Here is a 16,019-nt window from a genome sequence, read left to right on the forward strand (position 1 = left end):
GATTCCACCTAAAATGAGATAAGACAAATAATAATGAGAAATCCACGTTTAATATAAATGGGGGGCTTGAACTTTTGTGGAGGCGTTCTTGTTTGATCCTTGTGCTCAGTCAAAAAATAATACTATAAACAACTCTAATTGACATTATGAAAATAATAACTAAGTTTTTATGTTTGAGTAAGATATAAAAATACTTTTAAACCAAAATAACTAAGGCGTTCTAATTTATAAAGTGCTCTTATACTAGCTTTTATGAATTTAATTTTTGCTACTTCATTAATTAAAATGATTTAGACAAATTAAATTTCTTAGATAATTCTTTATTTATTACAATTTACATCTATATTAAGATGTAAAGATTTCAATTTATCCCCTCATTTTCTCCCAACAATCCACCAACCCCCAATTTTATTTTATTTTATTCATGTTGCACGAATTACCTACGTCATCCTCAAATCTCAACCGTTAATCATAATTAAAATCAGTGGCCATAATTAATCTTCCAACAACCACTATTTTAGTCTTTTCTTGGCAAGCCCCTCACATGTTTTGCTTACCTACCATCATTAGTTCCCTCTATATATATATACTCACCACATATCCCATCTACCATAACAAAAAAAAACATAAGTTTTATAAGTTCACAACATTTTTTTTAATAAAAATAATCTCTAGCCATTTTTTCTTCACTATTTTTTTCCCATTACAAATATAACCATTTTCTTGATCTAATGGCATCAATTGCACAAAATGGACATGTTAATGGAGAAGTTGTAGCCATGGAATTATGCAAGAAATCAATTAATGTTGATGATCCATTGAATTGGGAAATGGCTGCTGATTCTTTAAGAGGGAGTCATTTGGATGAAGTGAAAAAGATGGTGGCTGAATTTAGAAAGCCAATTGTGAAACTTGGGGGTGAAACTTTGACAGTTGCACAAGTTGCATCCATTGCAAATGCTGATAACAAAAGTAATGGGGTCAAAGTGGAACTTTCTGAAAGTGCAAGGGCTGGTGTGAAAGCTAGTAGTGATTGGGTTATGGATAGTATGAGTAAAGGTACAGATAGTTATGGTGTTACTACTGGATTTGGTGCAACATCTCATAGAAGAACAAAAAATGGTGGTGCCCTTCAAAAGGAACTTATTAGGTAAACTTTTTTTTATATACACTTAATAACGCAAAGAATTTTTTACATTTTTTCTTATTGACTACCTTGAGTGGTCCACCTTGGGCCATAGACATCATAGACTCTATTGAAACAATTTTTTTTTTATACTTTTGAAGATGAAACACATTTTTATTTTTCTTGTTTACTAGCTAAAACATTCTGAACTGTAGTTGATGTTAAATTAGATGAAAGCATGCTAAGTAACAAGTTCTATTAACTGCATTATCTCAAATTAAAAACAACACGTTTAAATGTGTATATGGTTGGTGCTCTAATGATGGATGCTTCGTTTTATAGTATGTATATATAAAACTAATTTTGACTTTGTATGTACAATGTGATATCGACAGCTAAAAATGTGATGTTGATGAATTATGACTCTTTTTTTTCAGGTTCTTGAATGCCGGAGTTTTTGGGAATGGAACAGAATCATCTCACACTTTGCCACATTCAGCAACAAGGGCAGCTATGCTTGTTAGGATCAATACTCTGCTTCAAGGCTACTCTGGCATTAGATTTGAAATCTTGGAAGCAATTACTAAGTTGATCAACAGCAACATCACCCCGTGTTTGCCCCTCCGTGGCACGATCACTGCCTCGGGTGATCTTGTCCCTCTGTCCTACATTGCTGGTTTGCTCACTGGCAGGCCTAACTCCAAGGCTGTTGGACCAAATGGTGAGAAACTTAATGCTGAGGAAGCGTTCTGCGCGGCTGGTGTTAGTGGTGGATTTTTCGAGTTGCAGCCTAAAGAAGGACTTGCACTTGTGAATGGCACAGCAGTTGGTTCTGGTATGGCATCAATGGTCCTGTTTGATTCCAACATTCTTGCTGTTATGTCTGAAGTTTTATCAGCGATTTTCGCTGAAGTGATGAACGGAAAGCCCGAATTCACTGACTATTTGACACACAAGTTGAAGCATCACCCTGGTCAGATTGAGGCTGCTGCTATTATGGAACACATTTTGGATGGCAGCTCTTATGTCAAGGAAGCTCAGAAGCTCCATGAAATGGATCCTCTTCAAAAACCAAAGCAAGATCGTTATGCTCTCCGAACATCTCCACAATGGCTTGGCCCTCAAATTGAAGTCATCCGTGCTGCAACTAAGATGATTGAGAGGGAGATTAACTCAGTGAACGACAATCCATTGATCGATGTTTCAAGAAACAAGGCCTTACATGGTGGCAACTTCCAAGGAACCCCTATTGGTGTCTCCATGGATAATACAAGATTGGCCCTTGCATCAATTGGGAAATTGATGTTTGCCCAATTCTCGGAGCTTGTCAACGACTATTACAACAATGGATTGCCATCTAATCTCACAGCAGGAAGGAATCCAAGCTTGGACTATGGTTTCAAAGGAGCTGAAATTGCGATGGCTTCTTACTGCTCGGAGCTTCAATTCTTGGCAAATCCAGTGACTAACCATGTCCAAAGTGCTGAGCAACACAACCAAGATGTGAATTCCTTAGGCTTAATCTCAGCAAGGAAAACTGCTGAGGCTGTGGACATCTTGAAGCTAATGTCATCAACCTATCTCGTGGCGCTTTGCCAGGCTATCGACTTGAGGCATTTGGAGGAGAACTTGAAGAATGCTGTCAAGAACACCGTAAGCCAAGTAGCCAAAAAGACTTTGACAATGGGTGCTAATGGTGAACTTCATCCAGCAAGATTCTGTGAAAAGGAATTGCTACAAGTTGTGGAAAGGGAATACTTGTTTACCTATGCTGATGACCCCTGCAGCTGCACCTACCCTTTGATGCAGAAGCTGAGACAAGTCCTTGTTGATCATGCAATGAAGAATGGTGAAAGTGAGTCGAATGTGAACAGCTCAATCTTCCAAAAGATTGTAGCTTTCGAGGACGAATTGAAGGCTGTGTTGCCTAAAGAAGTTGAGAGTGCAAGAGTTGTTCTTGAAAGTGGCAACCCTGTAATTCCTAACAGGATAACAGAATGCAGATCATATCCATTATACAGGTTTGTAAGGAAAGAACTTGGAACAGAAGTGTTGACAGGTGAAAAAATTCGATCTCCCGGTGAGGAGATTGATAAGGTATTCACAGCATTTTGCAATGGACAAATCATTGATCCATTGTTGGAATGTCTCAAGAGCTGGAATGGTGCTCCTCTTCCAATTTGCTAGATGTTTGTCAAGTTGTTAATTTTTCAAATTCATTTTTTACCTTATAGTGAATTACTAGATCATAATATATATGTTGTGAAGTTATATCATTTAATTTTCTTTTGGACAGTATGTAATATTGGCTCAACTAAGGTGCCAAGTTTATCCCAATATGAGAATCAGAATATATAGAATATTCTCTACATGACTTAAAATAAGCTGTTGAAAGATTTCCAAATTATATGTTCATTCGATTTCTACTACTTTACTCGTTATAATTCATTTCTTGTGTTAGTGAGACTACTTCATAATTGCTAAGAACAAACAGTTAAATTTCAGGTGGAATGATCAAGGAGATCTTTGTACTTGATTATTATCCCGATCCCTACACTGTCAACTGAACACTTAGATATTTTGAAATCACAACACTTTAAACATAATATCCTCCGGATAAGCACATTAGAGGATGTAAACCGTTCTTTATAAAGAAATTTTCTATTCTCAAGTATCAAACTCAAAATTTATAACGAAAGCAAAAGTACTAGTAGGTGATTATTTTTTTTGATTCACTGCTCTCTCTGTCCAACAATAATTGTTCACTATTGACTTGGTACACACTTTAAGAAACAATAAATAATAGGGATAATATTACTTCATTATCCTTTGAATATATTAGATTTAATGCTTTGAGAAATATATTAGATATTGAATAGTATTTAATAGCAAGGATAAAATAATTATGAAAAGGTAAATTATCCCATGATTTTCTAAACTAGACAAGTATTGTTGGACAATTATTTTTAGTATAGTAGACAAGTAAAATGGACGGAAAGAGCAATAGTTGCTTATACTGATGGAGATATAGATAGTCAATAAAATAATTGAAGTACACGTAAATTAACTCGGACCCATAGTCATTAAAACATAATCTTGACCACCCTGCCATGATAGTAGTATCAAGTATGTATTTATTACTCTAAAATAATTATTCTTGGTAGACTTTATGGTCTCATAGAGGACACGTTTGTCCATCCAATTCTCTAGAAAATAGTGTTGTTATTTGTGAATGAGTAGTATTTTTTATTTGATGTTCGATATATATATTGAGGTCAATTAATTTTAATTAGGCACGTTGAAATGAAAGAGAATATATGTAGCATCAATTCTTAAATGATATATTGATTAACCTTAAATGATAGTATATTGATTAATCCTTAATTAATTAAAGATCTCAATATTGAGTCAGCTTTGTATATTCTTTGTGGGTAATTATTCAAATTTTGCAAGTACGTGTAAATATAGTTCTTGAAAAAGTTCTTTTCGGACAATGTTAGATTCAAGTTTAAGATTTGTTCCTATATTGCTCAATTTTAAAAATAAAATATTAAACTATAGTTTAACATTCACAATAATTTATACAATTTTAAATTGTGATCCAACGTTTTTCAAAAGAATTGTTAGTTTGCTCAAAAGAGATATTTAAATTATGATCAGAAAAGTTCACAAGTTATAAAGAAATAAAGCATGATCATTTACTAAACAGATGTCCCAAAAAATTATACAACCAAACACTGATGTATGTCGTATTTTTACTAAAGGGTTCGCACAACAAAAATGTTGTGCATGATAATTGAACTTGAATCCTCAAGATAATTTTTGAACCTCCTAAAACAATGACTCAACCTATAATTTTGTGTTTAAGCAATTTAAAATCTGAATATATACATAAAAAAAACTTATATATACAATATAATTTTTCTATTGAGCAAGCTTAAGTGAACACTCTAACAATCCCTTAGATCCTCCTTGCAACTGGAGAAATTTCTTCACGTTTATGTTTGAGCCTTGAAATTTGAAAAACACGAAATAAAAACTGATTTCCTTTTAAATTGACATACATAACAAAAAATTTAATTAATCAAATAATTTTTTAAAAAAATTGACCAATCCAATAAAGTGGAAACTCACTTTCACTCATAGGTGCACACTAAGTATGAATACAATTTGAAGCATAATTTAAATTAATTTTAATGGATCTATATGGGACAAAACCTAACAAAAGTTCACCCACTTGCTTCACAAAGAAACTTTCTTCAATTTTTCTCACCTTATTATCTTCACGTGTCTTTCCTATTCAAAGCCATCAATTTCTATCAACCTTCCTACCCAATTAAAAAAGTCAAATGTAAAATATATTATTTTTTTTAAAAAAAAAACAAGAAGAAATGGCAGTAGCATGGAAATCACTTGGTTTGTACTATATATTAGTTGTTAATTTTGACTCATATTGAATTTTGACGGATTAATATTGACTATGAATAAAGTTATTTCTTTCGTGTCGATTAAAGAGTTTAATAAAAACATATTTATTTATAACTTAAAATAAAATTAATTACAGATTTATATAGTATTATTAAATAATATAAAAAAGCTGCAAATTAATTCGATCTTATTTGCGTGAGTTTGTTCAAATTATTAGTCTAATCATTAGTTTGGTCAAATTATCAGTTTCACATCCAAATATAATTAAGAGAGAAGAATTATGTTAGATTGACAATTATAGTAAAACTGATTAAATTATGATGAATATTTATGAAATTAAATACGTTAAAACATGCTTGCTTAGACATTATTTTCTTGAATGGTTGAGGATTGATAAATTTTATATTTAAAAAGTGATGAAATTCGTAAAATAACTATATACTAAAATTCAATAAACTGGTCAAATTCCATTGTGATGAATGACTTTTATCAATCCAATCAACATATTAGTAAATTACTCATGTAATTTTTTATTTTATTTTTATTTAAACATCTAGTATTCATAACCTGTTGGCTCGACCAACCCAAATTTGTGTTGAGTATGTCAATTAAGGGAATGAAATTTTTTTCGAAACCTCTAGTTAAAAGTAGATGGATCCCGATTACAAAAACATGATATTAAAATTTTGAGTTTATATTTTTTAAATTCTATAAAAAAACAATTTACTAATTATAATTAAATTATTTATAATTGTTACATAGTAAATTTTTAATATAATACAAAATCTACGCTAAAGTTATTGTAAGCGAAAATATAACTCTGCCGTCCTCAAATTTCACCCTACCTATGGGTGGTATTATAATGCTTTTCACAATTAACTTATTAAATTCTTACAAACTTTGTAACAAAAATTAATATATATATATATTTTTAAAACTATTTAAGTGATATTTATAGTAATAATAAAATAAAAATAATGGGTGCCTTGGACTTTTGCGGACGCGTTCTTGTCTTGTCCTTGCTCAGTCAAACTTATTTAATTGAGAGGGGCAAAATGTAAAAAGTGAAATATAATGACTCTAATTGACATTATGAAAACAAAGGGGGCTAAAACAGAAAAAACAAAAAGTATTCTGGTTGTTATAGAGTGGATATTCAAAATCCTTCTCTAGATTTGAGAGATCCAAACTTTTACTAATTTGTAAATTAATCCCTTATTTAGTTAGCTATGAGCAATTTAACAACTTATTACAATAATATTCATAGCTAATTTCACTTTTTTTTAATCGTGGATTAATTCTTCTATATTGAAATTCATTCATACTAAAAGAAATATTAAATTTTAAATTTCTATCTTTCAACTGTGATAATCATTTTCACGTATTGAAAATAGTAATACGAAAGTAAAAACGCATCTATCAAACAATAAACTATAGGATTTTAAATAGAGAAAATAATATTTACTTCGATTTGTAAACGTTTTCGTACTATTAATTACGGAATATATCATACCTTTTCATTTAAAATAGATGTCTATAAATTAGTCTAAATCTATCTTAGAGTTTTTTATCGCGACAAAAGAAATTACGAGATACGAAAAAAAGTCATACAAATTGATAAATCAATATCTTATATTAATGGTCCTATAACAATTTAGCATGTCTATAAACTGATAATTGTTAAATCAAAAATAAACTTTAAAATCGAACCGAATCAACCTATTCAACCTAGTATTAGTAAAATCTTATGCTAACATTTATGAATTTTATCTATGTTAATACTCCTTTATTTCTTCCATCAACATCAAGAGGAAAGAATATAGAATTACAATTTAACCCCTTATTTTTTTCCCAACAACCCAAAAACAACTCCAAACATATCCTAAATCCACCAACCCCCAAAATCTTTTTTTTCTCTCTCAATATATTAAAAATATATATCCATGTTGCATGAAATACCCACGTCATCCTCAAATCTCAACCGTTAATCACAATTAAAATCAATGGCCATAATTAATCTTCCAACAACCACCATATTTGGTCATTTCCTACTACCCCCTCTCACATAATTTTCTTTACCTACCATCCTTTGTTCCTCTCTATTTATACTCACCACATATCCCAACTACCATAACCAAAAATAAATATTAATCAAAGTTCATAACATTTTTTTATATAAATAAAATTCCCATTTTTTCTCTTCTCCAAATTCTCCTAAGTAAAATTTCTCCATTACAATTCTATCCATTTTCTTGATCTAATGGCATCAATTGCACAAAATGGACATGTTAATGGAGAAGTTGTAGCCATGGAATTATGCAAGAAATCAATTAATGTCCATGATCCATTAAATTGGGAAATGGCTGCTGAATCTTTAAGAGGGAGTCATTTGGATGAAGTGAAAAAGATGGTGGATGAATTTAGAAGGCCAATTGTGAAACTTGGGGGTGAAACTTTGACAGTTGCACAAGTTGCATCCATTGCAAATGCTGATAACAAAAGTAATGGGGTCAAAGTGGAACTTTCTGAAAGTGCAAGGGCTGGTGTGAAAGCTAGTAGTGATTGGGTTATGGATAGTATGAGTAAAGGTACAGATAGTTATGGTGTGACTACTGGATTTGGTGACACATCTCATAGAAGAACAAAAAATGGTGGTGCCCTTCAAAAAGAACTTATTAGGTAAACTATTTTTATATATACACTTGATAACGTAAATAATTTTTATATTTTATACGTAGCTTGTTATGTCATGATGATACCTATAATTATTCTTTGTGTGATCTAATAGTGTTAAAATTCCTACAAGTCCCATGTTAGGTCAATCGGCTACGTTATTTGTTGTGCTATTTTTCATTTGATTTGATAGCGTAAAATTATTTTGACTATAGAATTTTCTCTATAGAGTATATAATTTAACGTTTTTCTATAAATCTCATTTGTCCCTTGAAAAAATAGCATCTAACTTTATGCTCTCAATATAGTAGGACAATTGTCATATTTTTTGTGTTACTTATATTTATTTTTCATGTGATCAAATAGTGTGGATATTCTTTTACTGTGTTGGGAGTATAAAAATTAAAACTTTTCTATATCAGACAAATGAAATATGACTTGCATCTTTATAATCTAAAGATATATTACTATTCTGAATAAATAGGTATTAATGGTCTGGTATTTTTGAGTTAATAGCTATATAGCAAGTTATTTATTTAATTTCAAACTATCATATTAAACTTTGAATGGAAAGTTATTTATTTAAATGCAATATAATTGTACAACTTGAACCACCAAATTGACTTGTGCATGTGGGGTTTGGAAAAAGTTAGTGTGGTAGGTGAGGGGAGATTTTAGTCATTTTACTTCCTTCAATTTTTGTTTTTATCAACTTGGAGAAACATGTGAAAGTTACTACTTAGTAATTTTTTTAAATTGGTTTTCTTAATTTGTATATAAAAAAAATATATTCTAATAAGCATCTTTATTTTGAATAAGTAAAACTATAGTATCTTGTGTCTTCATCACAAAAATTGATGAGAGACAAAGTGTTCCAACTTTTTAAGGTATAATGTTAGTTCCCATGTGCCATCTCTGGTCAGATATCTATTTTATAGTGTCACATATAAAAATATTATAAATAAGTATTTATTATATTTTATATCAAATTTGTGCTCATCTTTATTTGTAACTTGTAACTTGTAAATCCGTGTACAAATAATCTTTCTTGTTCTGTATTCGGAGTTTCCGTGGGGTTGGTAATGCGAAATGGGCCCCCCTCGCCCTTTGAGTGCTCCTCCTCGGACCATCAACATCATATGCTCTACTTGATGACACATGTTAGTAGAATTTTAGTTAAAAATGTGATCTTGATGAATTATGATTTTTTTTCAGGTTCTTGAATGCTGGAGTTTTTGGCAATGGAACAGAATCATCTCACACTTTACCACATTCAGCAACAAGGGCAGCTATGCTTGTTAGGATCAACACTCTGCTTCAAGGCTACTCTGGCATTAGATTTGAAATCTTGGAAGCAATTACTAAGTTGATCAACAGCAACATCACCCCGTGTTTGCCCCTCCGTGGCACAATCACTGCCTCGGGTGATCTTGTCCCTCTTTCCTACATTGCTGGTTTGCTCACTGGCAGGCCTAACTCCAAGGCTGTTGGACCAAATGGTGAGAAACTTAATGCTGAGGAAGCGTTCCGCGTGGCTGGTGTTACTGGTGGATTTTTCGAGTTGCAGCCTAAAGAAGGACTTGCACTTGTGAATGGTACAGCAGTTGGTTCTGGTATGGCATCAATGGTCCTGTTTGATTCCAACATTCTTGCTGTCATGTCTGAAGTTTTATCGGCGATTTTCGCTGAAGTGATGAATGGAAAGCCCGAATTCACTGACTATTTGACACACAAGTTGAAGCATCACCCTGGTCAGATTGAGGCTGCTGCTATTATGGAACACATTTTGGATGGCAGCTCTTATGTCAAGGCAGCTCAGAAGCTCCATGAAATGGGATCCTCTTCAAAAACCAAAGCAAGATCGTTATGCTCTCCGAACATCTCCACAGTGGCTTGGCCCTCAAATTGAAGTCATCCGTGCAGCAACTAAGATGATCGAGAGGGAGATTAACTCAGTGAACGACAACCCATTGATCGACGTTTCAAGAAACAAGGCCTTACATGGTGGCAACTTCCAAGGTACCCCTATTGGTGTCTCCATGGATAATACAAGATTGGCCCTTGCATCAATTGGGAAATTGATGTTTGCCCAATTTTCGGAACTTGTCAACGACTATTACAACAATGGGCTGCCATCTAATCTCACAGCAGGAAGGAATCCAAGCTTGGACTATGGACTCAAGGGAGCTGAAATTGCAATGGCTTCTTACTGCTCGGAACTTCAATTTTTGGCAAATCCAGTGACTAACCATGTCCAAAGTGCTGAGCAACACAACCAAGATGTGAATTCATTGGGCTTAATCTCAGCAAGGAAAACCGCTGAGGCTGTTGACATCTTGAAGCTAATGTCATCAACCTATCTCGTGGCGCTTTGCCAAGCTATTGACTTAAGGCATTTGGAGGAAAACTTGAGGAATGCTGTCAAGAACACAGTGAGCCAAGTAGCTAAGAGAACTTTGACAATGGGTGCTAATGGTGAACTTCATCCTGCAAGATTCTGCGAGAAGGAATTGCTTCGAGTCGTGGACAGGGAATACGTGTTTGCCTATGCTGATGATCCCTGCAGTTCAACCTACCCTTTGATGCAGAAGCTGAGACAAGTCCTTGTTGATCATGCAATGAAGAATGGTGAAAGTGAGAAGAATGTGAACAGCTCAATCTTCCAAAAGATTGTAGCTTTCGAGGACGAATTGAAGGCTGTGTTGCCTAAAGAAGTTGAGAGTGCAAGAGCTATGCTTGAAAGTGGCAACCCTGTAATTCCTAACAGGATAACAGAATGCAGATCATATCCATTGTACAGGTTGGTGAGACAAGAACTTGGATCAGAACTGTTGACAGGTGAAAAAGTTCGATCGCCCGGTGAGGAGATTGACAAGGTGTTCACAGCAATGTGCAATGGACAGATTATTGATCCATTGTTGGAGTGTCTCAAGAGCTGGAATGGTGCTCCTCTTCCAATCTGCTAAATGTTTGCCAGATAAAGGACCAGTTGTTAATGCTTGTCTAGTGCTATTTTTCAGATTCTTTTTTTACTCTTATGGTGAATTACTATCATAATATGTTGTGAACTTACATCTTTTTTGGTTAACTTGAGAGAGTGTTTAAACTCTCTTAAAGATGAATATGTCTCTTTTCAGTAAAAAACTTAAATGAAAAGTGACAGTGTGCTTATGTCTATTCAATTCTTCTGTTCAATCAAGTTGCTCTTCTTGTTTTATTCAAAGCACTAACAATTGCAGGGACTCACAAGTAAACTTCCATCAGTTTTCAGAAACAACAAAAAGGAAGTAACTGTGAAAAAGATCCTCTTGGATTTGGCATTGTTTTTTTCTTGGATATGCTTGTTATAACATGTCCAGCTCAGCTCATGTCATCATCTTTCTAGGTAAGAAAGATCGATCATGAATTGACAAGTTTTACGCTGGCGCTCCAATCTACCTCAACTTTTCTCCTTTATTGCAGAGTAGAACCGCCGAAACAAGTTGAGATTAGCTATATGAGTCCTTACTTTTCTATTTAAGCTCAACTCATATCACCAACATTCTGTATTAGGAGGATTCACTATGAATTGACAAGTTTTACGCTTAGCAGGCTGCCAACTTATCGCAACCCTCCTCCATTTGAGTTTGAAACCGACAATGGGTATTGGGTACTAATAGCTGAATGTGTAACAAATATCAGGTTTCCTTCACATATGCAATTAAGACACTTTCAACCAGATGTAAACATCGAGTGTGCATAAGTTTTTTCCCCTCAAATTGGTTGCAACAGAGTCAGTAGCATACCAGACCATGAAGCTTGCTGTCATTACTCTTATTTAGAAATGAGAGTTGTGGTGTACAAACGGAGATACCTTGGGGGATTTCAAATATTTCAGGATTAAAATGGTGTCTTTTGTTCATAACTATATATACAGAAGTGATCATCAGAAATTTGTGCTTAAACTAAGTTTCAATTCAAGAAAGAACAAAGTGTAGTTTATAAGTGCAACATGCAGACTGACTTTGCCTGGCAATTTTGTTGGACTAAAACAATTAGGACTAAAGTGATTCATCGAAGCAACGAGACCTTGGAAGCTGTTTTTTCAAGTGTCATTAGCGGAACATTCTGTCAATCTAACAAGACCTGGCAAGGTTTTATCCAAGTATATGATCAAACACTTAAGGAGGAGGAAGAGCCATTTCCCAACCACTATTAAGATCAAACAATAGTTATGAAAGTTAATTTCTCATTATATCAGGTTAGTTAGTTTCACTTATAACAAGACCTGTCAATAACACTATCATTCATCAATAATTCTTATCGAGGAATGTTTTCTCAATCGAGCAATTTTTCAGCTTATTCTCCCCCTCGTAATATTACATCACTCATTCTTGTTTAGTTTGTTTCAAAAAGAATGACAGGCAAGACTTAGTACTGCTATAATCATGAAAATGTCATGTCATGACATGTTTAAGAAGCACAGAGATATTTATATTTACACTGGAAGTCTTGGACTTCTTCACCTATGTAACTTCTTATCGGAGTACGCACAAATGTATAGGACCTGCACATAATATCACAAATGTAAAATTATTAGTACAGGGATGTTTTTGTTCAGTGAGGTAATACAAGGATGTAACTTATGTTTAGCCCCTATTTTAGAGATGATTTTAGCCCAAAACTCCGAAAGTAAGAGAGCTTGAGATGTTATTTATCTTTGTTATAATCAAAGATACGTGGGGTGGTTCATTCTCCAGCAATCCTCTTACAAAAGAAGAATCCGCATTTCCAGTTCACCAAGTAGAGATATGTTACTTGGATAAGTCCTTCCATTCTTCTCTACTTTCAATATCTTTGAACAGCAACTGTGTTCTCAGAGTTGCTAGATATTAATTAAGCGTAAAACACAGGTGGTAATAGAAAATGGAGAACAAGAAACTACAAGAATAGTGCTAATACTACTGGTAAGAAACCAGGTAGAAATTAAATACGATTCACAGGAGCTAGAATGAAAGAAAATTTTGTAGTAAAAGCAGAAAGAACTAGGACTCTGTCCTTGCTGTTTGATCTCCTGAAGAATCTTAATGAGGAGTTCCACTTTGCCACTTAGTTTAATTTCAGCATCAATGTGCTGATCTTTAGGAATGCCTTCCATGAGGATTTTTCCAAAACCATATAACCAGACCACAACTCATTCCATCAACCAATGTGAGACAATCTTAATATCCTAGGCATGCTGAGTGCTAGTCATCGGGAGGATGGACAATGTAACACGGGGACTCAACATCAAGTAATTAACTAAAGGATAGAAATGGGTCTAAGGTCTAACTATGATACCATGTAAAAGAATGAATCTTGGATCTAAAACGACCCAAAAGTTAGCTCATTAGAAGGATAAATGCTACTTATACAGATGAGAAAATTAAAACTGTAATATATACCATGTTGAGAACTAAGATATGAATAGTTCATCTCTCATTGTATGTCATATGACAAACAAATGAAAATGAAAAGAAAAAAGAAAGTTTACTTCAACAATGAGGTCACCTTGTTTGTTGTAAAACTCGAGTGTCCAAAACAACTCTTGACAGGTATCAGCCAAAAGAATTTTCAAGTGTTCTAATGCTCATAGTGAATTTTCAAAACAACTCTTGACATGTAAAACTCGAGTGTCCAAAACAACTTTTAGAACCATGATGTACCTGAATTTACAATGAAGTAACTAGTGATGTTTGATCAACTCACAATATTCCAAGAATTTGTCATGATCTTTCTTCCCAATATCATCGACTATTAGGTCACACTCTTGTATACCTGACTTTTTAAAGTAACTAAATTATATAAAGTTCGAAAATAACACCATAGTTAAAAGGCACATAACCAACCTATACAAAAATAAAATAAAATTGCTGTACCATAGTTGAAGGCTCTTGGAAAAAATATGGTAAATAACTCATTCCTTTAATCTAGATATAAATACATTGAAGAATCATTTACACTTTTTGACTTGATTGATGATGAGGTGATAGATCATTTTTTTCCCACGCCCCCGTGTTCGATATCCACATTGGAACCTCACTATTTTGAATTCGTGTTGCGTAGGACTTCATTTGGGGGAAGCGCTTTCTATCAAGGATTTTTCTATACTCAGAGCTCGAATTCAAGACCTTTGATTAAGGGAGGATCAGCCTCATTTGTTGCACCTCATCATTTATTTGTGATGATTTATTTTTAAAGTAATTATTAATATGAAGAAATTAATATATAGAAAGCTAAAATTGTCAAATCTAAATTAATTTATATTTATTTTAAATAGGTTTAAAGAATTGTTATAAGAAAACGAAAAAAAGGAGGTAGACGTAATAGCGTAAAACCACGGGGGAGACGAGTGTTATAGAGTGAAACCTGGAGAGAGGTCTCTGAAATTATCCCTTAAATAAATGATTCACATTTTAACTCATTTCAATTCAGATATCTTTTGACTGATCAATGACCCGTATTTTTTATCCGTCTAAATTCAACTTAACCCAGCCATTTGATTCCGCTAATTTGCACCCACTAGTTTTCACATTCTTGAGATCTGAGGGAAAAAAAAACAGAGCACCAAGTTGTAGGTACACACTTCATCAACAACCCTTCATCACTCACCAGCCGACACTATTTTTGTAGTACTATATAATCATTATCTTTATATACTCCATCGCAAAAATTGCACCTACTTACTTCAAGATCTGAAATTTCTCCCAGCAGCACAAGGAAAAAATATAATTTATAAAAACAATGGAGTACGATGGGATTCTTTTGGGCATGGGAAATCCATTACTCGATATCTCAGCTGTTGTAGATCAAGATTTCTTGAACAAGTAATGTTTTGTTATGTTTCTTGGCACCCCATTTGTCTAAATTTCATATTATAGCTAGTTTTTGTTTGTTTTTTAAGCTATGTTGCTCGGACTCTCCATAAATGATGCTGCATCCGTGTTGTCGGATTCTTTAAAAATGCATTTTTTTTGAAGGATCCGACAACATTTTTTAAGATTCCGAGCAGCATAGATTCTCAGTGTACCTTTGTAGATGTCTAAAGTCCCTGTTTTTAGCTAGTTTTATTTGTTTTAAGCAATGTTGCTAGTACTTTCTGTAAATGATGCAGCACCTGTGTTGGATCCTTAAAAATGCAGTGCTTGTGAAGATACGTCACACACACCCGTCGATATTTTTGAAGATTCCGAGCAACATAGATACAAAGTGTACCTTTCTAGATGTCTTAAGTCCCCAATTTTTAGCTAGTTTTGTTTGTTTTAAGCTATGTTGTTGGGACTCCCCATAAATGACACGCACCCTTGTCGGATCCTTCAAGAATGCATTACTTTTGAAGGAGACATTTTTGAAGATTTCGAGCAACATAATGTCTAAATTTCCCATATTTAGCTAGTTTTGTTTATTTTATGCCGATTTGTAGTGTACCCTTTTAGTTTGATTTTATAGATCTTATTATTTCCTAAAGCATTTTGTACATAGTGGCTGTCTACATCTATGCTTGATATGGTATTTGTATATTGATCTTTGATTCGTCATCTTGGATTTGTCTTTTAAGAAGGCAATAGAAATGACAAAACAAAAAGTACAAAGGAAAAGACTCAAACTTTGTTAAATCCTTTTTCTTATTTTCAATGTGATTTTTTTTTCTTTTGCTATAGTCTTAAATTGGATCTTAGTGTAATATTTGTGTAACTATTGGTAGTGTTTCAGAGCCTACACGGCTAGTCAGGTGACTATAGTATGGGGGGGGGGGGGGGTTTTTTTGAAAAAA

The 16,019-nt window shown here is 33.5% G+C and overlaps 3 protein-coding genes across 3 annotated transcripts in view; all 3 read left to right on the forward strand.

Annotated features, from left to right (window-relative positions):
* The first annotated feature begins 623 nt into the window (after positions 1-623).
* On the forward strand, positions 624-3,510 carry LOC102596343 (phenylalanine ammonia-lyase-like). Its single transcript, XM_006354277.2, has 2 exons — positions 624-1,150; positions 1,564-3,510. Exons 1-2 carry the CDS (start codon positions 732-734, stop codon positions 3,311-3,313), a joined length of 2,169 nt encoding a protein of 722 aa, XP_006354339.1. The 5' UTR covers positions 624-731; the 3' UTR covers positions 3,314-3,510.
* A 4,217-nt stretch (positions 3,511-7,727) lies between these two features.
* On the forward strand, positions 7,728-11,404 carry LOC102596017 (phenylalanine ammonia-lyase-like). The gene is given in 3 exon segments (NM_001318638.1): positions 7,728-8,233; positions 9,443-10,062; positions 10,064-11,404. Coding segments are annotated over 3 exon segments (2,169 nt in total). The 5' UTR covers positions 7,728-7,814; the 3' UTR covers positions 11,194-11,404.
* A 3,554-nt stretch (positions 11,405-14,958) lies between these two features.
* LOC102577684 (adenosine kinase isoform 1T-like protein) overlaps positions 14,959-16,019 on the forward strand; it is a 4,414-nt gene continuing 3,353 nt past the window's right edge. Inside the window, 1 exon segment of the mRNA NM_001287895.1 lies at positions 14,959-15,072. Coding sequence (NP_001274824.1) covers positions 14,990-15,072 — 83 coding nt within the window. The 5' untranslated portion in view covers positions 14,959-14,989.

The sequence above is a fragment of the Solanum tuberosum genome, unplaced genomic scaffold (genome assembly GCF_000226075.1).
Source record: "Solanum tuberosum cultivar DM 1-3 516 R44 unplaced genomic scaffold, SolTub_3.0 scf00177, whole genome shotgun sequence".
NCBI lineage: Eukaryota > Viridiplantae > Streptophyta > Magnoliopsida > Solanales > Solanaceae > Solanum > Solanum tuberosum.